At 48.3% G+C, this 7,405-nt stretch overlaps 1 protein-coding gene across 3 annotated transcripts in view; it reads right to left on the bottom strand.

Annotated features, from left to right (window-relative positions):
* The window catches only part of TLN2 (talin 2), a 368,445-nt gene that overhangs the window by 154,274 nt on the left and 206,766 nt on the right, over nucleotides 1–7,405 (bottom strand). For all 3 annotated transcript variants that reach the window (XM_029951031.1, XM_029951033.1, XM_029951032.1), the window contains 5 exons: nucleotides 5,731–5,911; nucleotides 4,508–4,621; nucleotides 2,131–2,239; nucleotides 1,178–1,386; nucleotides 532–630 (listed from right to left, as the gene is read on the bottom strand). In XM_029951031.1, the coding sequence (XP_029806891.1) occupies nucleotides 532–630; nucleotides 1,178–1,386; nucleotides 2,131–2,239; nucleotides 4,508–4,621; nucleotides 5,731–5,911 (712 nt within the window). The remainder of the gene's footprint in view (nucleotides 1–531; nucleotides 631–1,177; nucleotides 1,387–2,130; nucleotides 2,240–4,507; nucleotides 4,622–5,730; nucleotides 5,912–7,405) is intronic.

Genomic DNA, 7,405 nt, shown 5'->3' with positions numbered 1-7,405 from the left:
AAAAAAAAAAAAAAAAAAAAAAAAAAAAAGCTTTCCCGCCATTCTATTGAGGCTATGACACAGAAACAGATTCATCTCTGGATACAAAGCGGGGCACCCAAGCTACCTGTGAGTGCAATGTATGGGAGTCCATGTTCTCGGTCTCTCTCATGGGGACTCTGGGCTCATGTAGTTAAAAACTGCTCCCAGAAGATGAAACAAGCCTGGCCATGAGTCGATTATTACAGAGATTGGATGGTAGACACAAGGAAGTTCATGACATTGTTCCCTCCACTTTTGTTTAATGAACATCCGGCAGCCTGACCAGCAAGAATAGCTAAATAAGTGCTTTACAGTGATGATGCGGGATACATAAGTAAAAGTTATTTAAGTTAAAAGTTGCTTTAAAAAAATTAACAATGACCCCCTCAAGGTAAGCCATCTCAAACTTATTCTTGACAGCACACTGAAGGTTTTTCATACATTCTTCCCATGTGGGTCTAGACCATAGCTTAGACTCCTTTCCAAAATTATGGGCTGTAGGTATCTTACTTGGAATCGCTCATCAGTCTCATTCTCTCCGATCTGTCTCAGAAGATCCCCACTGGCTTGTCCAATGCTGCCGGCAGCAGTCAAAACAGTCTGTCGAGGCTACGACAAAGAGCACACACCAGTTGGTAAGAAAACACCGCTCCTCCGAAGTGCCATCAGACAGCTAATCCCTCAGGATTGGCTTGTCCTGCCGCTGCATGAACGTCTTGGACTATCCACCAGATGGGACACCTAAGTATCCCGATCCCGGTACAGGCTGTGCAAGGAAGTGCCTGATATGTCACAAACTGGCGACTAGGGGACAGATTTGAAATGTTCAGTCGAGTCTTGCTCGGTTGGTAGGGAGGTGATGGGCACCTTATGGAAATTAGGGTACAAACTGGGATCCCTTTAGATGCGTATTGACCATGTGTGTTAGCTTCTGAGGCTGCATCTGATCAAGTCCCCCGGGGTGAGGGGAAAGGGAGGTTTCCTACTAACAGTCAACCAATCCTGAAAGTTGAACCACAGATCCTATAGCCAGTTCACCAACGCCAAGCCCTGCGGTATGGTAACGTGCCCCATCAGGATGGGGGGAACAGCTCAGGGAGCAACAGTCCCGTAGCACTCACAAGAACCTAAGTGACCGTGTGCCCCACGAGCTCACCTCTCCAGAAGTAGGCTGCACAGCTTTCAGCAAGTCCGACACTGCCCCCGCGAGCGTCCTCGCGGCTCTGAGCAAGTCCTCCCCACTGCCCACCTCGTCGTCCATCAAGGCTGCCAACAGCTTCACGCCCTTGGACATCTCCGTCAGGTTGGAAGAAATGGTGGTGATTGCACATCCCACTGCTGTGTAGTCCGTGTCTGCAGGGTCACCTGGGACAGACAAGGGTCGTCGCCATCAAAGGAGGGCGGTGAAGGGTGAGGAGAGCCCAGAAGGGTGATGGCATCAGCCCCCACTCTGTGGGAGTTGGACACAAAGCCACACACACAGGGAGACACATGGCTCCTTGTCTCCAAGGTGCAGCTCCTCCCAAGTCCTTTCCCCCCACGGCGTCCTAAGTTGAAATACTGAACACAAGCACCTGCATAGTTCCAAAGGAAGTCTTGGCATCCCATGGGCCTTTCTGTTAGGTCAGTGTCAGCACCTTTGGCGGGTCGGTTCTGTTCCTGAAGCACTGAAATCCTGCACCATGAAGCCAAGACATTTCTGGGCTCTCACCTGCCACCACGAGGTGAGAGTCAGGCTGTGCCACGAGACACAAGGAGGCACACACGATGGGGCTATTCATCCAAAGCCAGTTTTAGGCTGTAAGCCCCAGAAGAGAGAAACTAGCCTCCATATACGTCGAGGCACGTCCAGTGTACCAAGGAATGAGGCGCAGAGCTACGTAAGTGCTTTTCGAATGATGCATGATATTGATGGAAAGGATTGAAATGTTCCCCTCCTTTCTCCTGGATCAGTGCAAAAAACTGCCTGAAGCACTCAGAGTGCCTAAAAATAAACCAGCCTCTCATATTACGAAAATCTGTTGTTTCAATCAAAGAATAGACTTTTATTTTATTTTATTTTATTTTATTTTTTAGAAGCAAAACCACCACAAGCCCTTAGAGACTTACCGGCAGTGAGGTTAACTACTGAAGCTGTTCCAGCTGTGATCGCATCGACCTGGGAGTGGATTTCGTGTTTGGATTCGTCGACTTTATTCTGAACCCACACCCGGGACGCCTGCAGAAGCAGACAAGTACATGACACAGTCACTGCACGGGATTGCCCAGGACACCAGAGCAGTCATGCTATAAGATGAGACTAGGATTTTGTCTAGACTCTGGTTACCAGGCCGGCACCAACGAGGCCCTGAACTCCTCTGAAGCCGTGTCCTCAACGGCCCTCCTGCTCATTCACTGATGCTAAATGGCATGGGAGTTCTCCAGGTTTCCTCCACTGCTTTTTTGTTAGCTCTTAAGATCTTAGAAAAATTCTACATGACTTTATTTTAGGTAAACTCAGTAAAAAATAAGAATAATTAATGTCTCATGATAATATTGCACATTAGCACGAACAATTGCTGCTGATTTCCACCTACAGTTTTAGAGAGCAGGGTGAGAATTACAGTGTTTCAGCTCATGAGTGTTCTCTGTCAGCAGAAAAATTGTCTTCTATTAACAACATGAATGGGGTGTAGATGTGGCACCTTTTCTGGAAGGACCTGGGGGTGGGTGGGACAAGACCTCTGTTCTAGATCCAGCTCTACTGCTAACAAGTGATTTGACCTCGGGCAAATAATACCTAGATTCTGTGCCTTATTGTTTCTTCTTCTGTAGGAATTCAGTGGTGTTTGAAAACCCTTTCCAGATCTTCAACTTTATGTTCACTGGAAGGTATAAATAGCAAATTCTCTATTTCCTGGCATTTCTGGGGTTACTCACAAAATGATGGTTTATATTCATAAGGATGACGCTGTGGTAATATCAGATGCTGATTTGCTTCCCAAAACATCCCCAAAATATTCATCGAGATTTAGGATATGTCTAGCACTAATAATATTTTTTTGTATACTAAGTCTTTAAAACTTGGTGAAGCATGAATATTAAGTGCAAACACTTTATTTTATATTTTTTTATTAAAAATTTTAAAAATATGTTCTGAGAGAGTGTCAGCAGGGGAAGGGCAGAGAGTGAGGCAGACAGAGGATGCAAAGCATGAACAGTGAGATCACGACCTGCACAGAAGTCGGAGGCTTAACAGACAGAACCACCTAGGTGCCCCAAGTCCAAATATTTTAAAACTATGTCACAAAGGTGCTGGATATGGGAGGGTGTCTGCCTTATGTATTTTTACTCTGAAGTTTCCCCTTGCAAAATGTTTAATGATTTCGGGTACAAAACACAGAGTTTAATTGCACCCTGCAGGTGTACACAGTGTGTAGGAAGGACCTGAAGGGCAGTTACCCTGGCTGGTCAAGATGAGGCTAAATACTGCACCTGGCTCTGTGCGATGACGGCCATAAAGCTATGGTCTTCAATCCTGACTGCCCATTAGAACCACCTGGGAAGATGAAAAATGCATGTCCCACCCTCGATGACATGGATTGACTTGGTCTGAGCTGGGCTTCAGCCTTGTTTGAACCAACTTTAAGCTCCTACAGGGAACTGAAATGTGCAAAGCAGGGCTGAGAATGATGGTGCTAGCCCTTCACAAACTTTCATGTGCTCATCGAACAGGGGGGAACTCCAGTAAATGAAGATTCTGGTTCAGAAGGTTGGGGTAAGGCCCCAGATTCCACACCTCTCAAAAGCTCTTATGTACTGCCCTTGCTGCTGGCCCAGGGGCCACCATCTGAGTAGGGAGAGGCTAGGGAAATGCATGCAGCAGCACCTACAGAGAGGCAGCTATTGACCCCACCCTGCTGGAAAGCTGAACACGACCACGGTGGTTGTCGAAGCACAGTCCTCAGCAGCAGAACACCTGAGGACGTGCTGCAAATGCAAAGCCTCAGGCCCTTCCCCAGACCTACTGACTCAGAAAAAAAGACAGGGAGCTCAGCAATGTGCTTTAACAAGCCTTCCGGGTGACTGCTGTGTGCTAACGTTTGAGAAGCACTGACAATACCAGCTAATACTCGTTGAGGTGTGTGTTAAGTAGTGTGCTAAGAATGCCACACGTGACTGGATTACCACGTCTTCACAAGGACCCCAAGCCCGCATGACAAAATGGAGGCTTAGAGAGACTAAGTTGCCTGGATTCACACAGACACTAGTAGTGGAGCTGGGAGTTGAGCCCAGATCACATTGATTCCAGAGATCAAGTTCTTGGCCCCATGATGCTCTTCCCATGGGTACCACCTTGCTACAAGGACTCAATATACTGGGGAAAAAAACAAAACCAACCCCTGAGTTTCCACTTCACCTCACTGAGGGGAATGCAGACAGAATGCAAACCCCACTTGGGTGCCAGGGCAGAGACACTGAGCTGACACACACGAGCAATACCTACCATGTCCTGGCCGAGCGGTGGCAGCGAATCCAGCTCGCTGAGCTCATCCTGGGCCTGCTGGACAGCGTGCATGCTCGTGTTGATGGTCCCCATGAGGGCCTGCTGGGCTGAGGTCTGCAAAGGCAGATGACCACAGGGCCGGTCATACGTTGGCTTCTGGAACTGACACCACCCTCTACACAAAACAAGGCCAAACTGAACTCTGGGCTCTAGACGGAGTGGCCCATGGTGCATCTCAACAACCCCACTGCATCCCATTTCAAGCAGAGGGCTGGAAAAAGAGATGGTATTGATAGAATGCTTGATAGGGGTGTTTGCAATAGAGAGGGTATGAGCAGGAGAGTGTAGAGCTTCATTAGGCGCCAAGAAGTCCAGAAAGAATTCTTTCAGGGAAGTGACTCCACTCTTTGAGGACGGAGGACAAAAGATCTCACACATAGGAAACACGTGTTACAACCAGAACTGTTCTTGATAAGTAAGGACAGATTCCACCCAAATCCTACAGTCAATGGGCTTCTTCAGAGTCAAGTTTCTTCTGAGCTTACAGGTCTTTCAGCTTTTAAAAACATCTTCCCCAGCAGCACAAGATTCCTAGAAAAGGCAGACCCAGCAGGGGGGAAGAAGCAACAATCCGCCCAGGGCCAAGGGTGGAGCACTACAGACTTGGTCTATTTCTAAGACCTTCCGAGGGGTACGTGGGCTAATTAGCAGCTTGAGGCTGTGAAGGCAGGGAAGCGGGGTCCTAGAGCCTGGAATCACCAGTCATGTGGAGGTCATGGCTGCTCTCCAACCCCAGAGGACACCTGTGATCAAGGAGTAACTAACTCACCCTATTTCTTTCCTTTTTTTTTTTTTTTAAGTCTATTTAATTGAGAGAGAGAGAGAGAGAGAGAGAGAGAGAGAGAGAGAATCCCAAGCAGACTCTGGGCCATCAGTGCAGAGCCCCATACTGGGTCTATCTCATGAACTGTGAGATCATGACCTGAGCCAAAATCAAGAGTTAGATGCTGAACCGACTAAGCTATGCAGGCGCCCCTAAGTGCCTGGGTTACCAGGAGCACCAGGAAGTCAGGCATCGGGACTGCACAGCTGAAGAGCTGTGGCTCAGATGGGAGCTAGTGAGAATGTGATGACACATGCCAGCAATCGCCAGGGCTGGTATCCCTCCCCGTACATCAGAAGTGGCCTAGTGACGCACAGGGCAAGCGTGGGAGAAGCCTCACCAGCGGTGGCATGTGGCCTCGGTGCATCTGCCCAACCATGACCTGCTGCTGCGGTGAGGGCATGCTGCCGACGTTGAAGGTCTCGGGCCCGCTGGAGCCTGAGCGCATCACGGCGGGCAGCGCCACTGAGCCGTGCTCCACCTTTCCAGTCCGATTGAACTGCTGCTGCAAGATGGTGGACCTGCGGGCGACAGAGGTCTGGTCACTGGGAGGTGGCCACTCGAATGGAGTGTAATGAAAAGACAGCACAGGAGTCACAACTGTTTGATGCTTTATGCTCTGGAGGCCAACTCAAAAGAGGCATATACAGACAGGACTGTGAATGAAGTAATACTAAATTACCCAGAAGAACCCTGAATCTTTTTTTTTTTTCAAGTTTATTTATTTTGAGAGAGTGTGCAAAGTGGGGGCGGGGGCAAAGAATGAGAATGCCAGGCAGACTCTGCACCATTAGCACGGAGCTCAGCGTGGAGCTCGAACTCATAAACCATGAGACCGTGACCTGCGCTGAAACCAAGAGTCGGACGCTTAACTGACTGAGCCACCCAGGCACCCCGAACCCTGAATCTTTCTATAATTATTAATATAAATAACTATTCCCAACTGATTCATGATATTATGCAATTAGTTCTTCTAAAGGAATTCCACTCCCCTTCCCCGCTGAAACCAACACACAGATATTCCTATAACAACAATGTTCCAGGTTTAAGTAAAAGTTTTGGATACAGTGATCTGTTATTTGGTAAATCCTACCTAATATAGCATTCATTCAACAAATATCTACTGTGGGTCAGGTTCTATTTTAGGCACTGGACACACAGGTCATCTAGCCTTCTTGGACTGAGGAGTGTAGAAAGGAACTAAAAGAAAATCTCCCACAGTTTAGCTTTCCTTCCCCAGGTCCAAGGCCGCTGACCACAAAGGATGTTTAAACACATTTGGAGCCTTGATAATATGACAGACTTTGGTATCTCCTCTAGATGATTTCAACTAAAATCTGGGAAGATTCCTGGGATATCTAGTTAAAAAAAAAAAAAGTAACTTTTTACTTCTTGATATTTTCTTAGAATGAGTGGTAAGCACAAAGGACTCTGAGCATATAAAGGTAATATATCTGCCATAGTACCCCGGAGGGCAGACCCACAAAGGAGAGAGTGCGTGCATGCGTGTGTGCATGCGTGTGTGTGGTGTGTGTGTGTGTGTGTGTGTGTGTGTGTGTGTGTGTGGCATATTTGGTGAGCCGCTGCATTAAGAAGCCAGGCCCAGGCCTCTGTTCCAGGGTTTTGCAACCACCAGAGATCACTCCCTATTGCTCAGGGCAAAGCTCGTGAGCCGTGCTAGGATATCAGACAGCAGGCATCCCGGCAGGGACAGTAATGTCCGTGGAGGGGTTGGCACCAGGGAGGGTAGCTATGGGAGTTCCAGGAGAAGTCAGCTGCAATCTGTGATCTCAGCCGATGTCTAATGCAGGGCAAAGTGGCAGGTCGTCCAATGGGGACCACTCTGGACCATTCTCCCTGCTTGCCGTGACCAAAACTCACCATGATGCCCTATGCAGAGGGGAGAGGCCACAGGAATCCTAGGGAGAAAAGGGCCCCAGTGCTCTGGTTCATACACTCACTCAGCGGCTCTTACAAGTCCAAATGCAGCAGAGTCCTCTGAGGGAGACAACTCA

This window comes from Suricata suricatta, chromosome 9 (genome assembly GCF_006229205.1).
Source record: "Suricata suricatta isolate VVHF042 chromosome 9, meerkat_22Aug2017_6uvM2_HiC, whole genome shotgun sequence".
Taxonomy (NCBI): domain Eukaryota; kingdom Metazoa; phylum Chordata; class Mammalia; order Carnivora; family Herpestidae; genus Suricata; species Suricata suricatta.
Note: the sequence above shows the minus strand (reverse complement) of the source record. Positions and strands in the feature narration are given on the sequence as shown.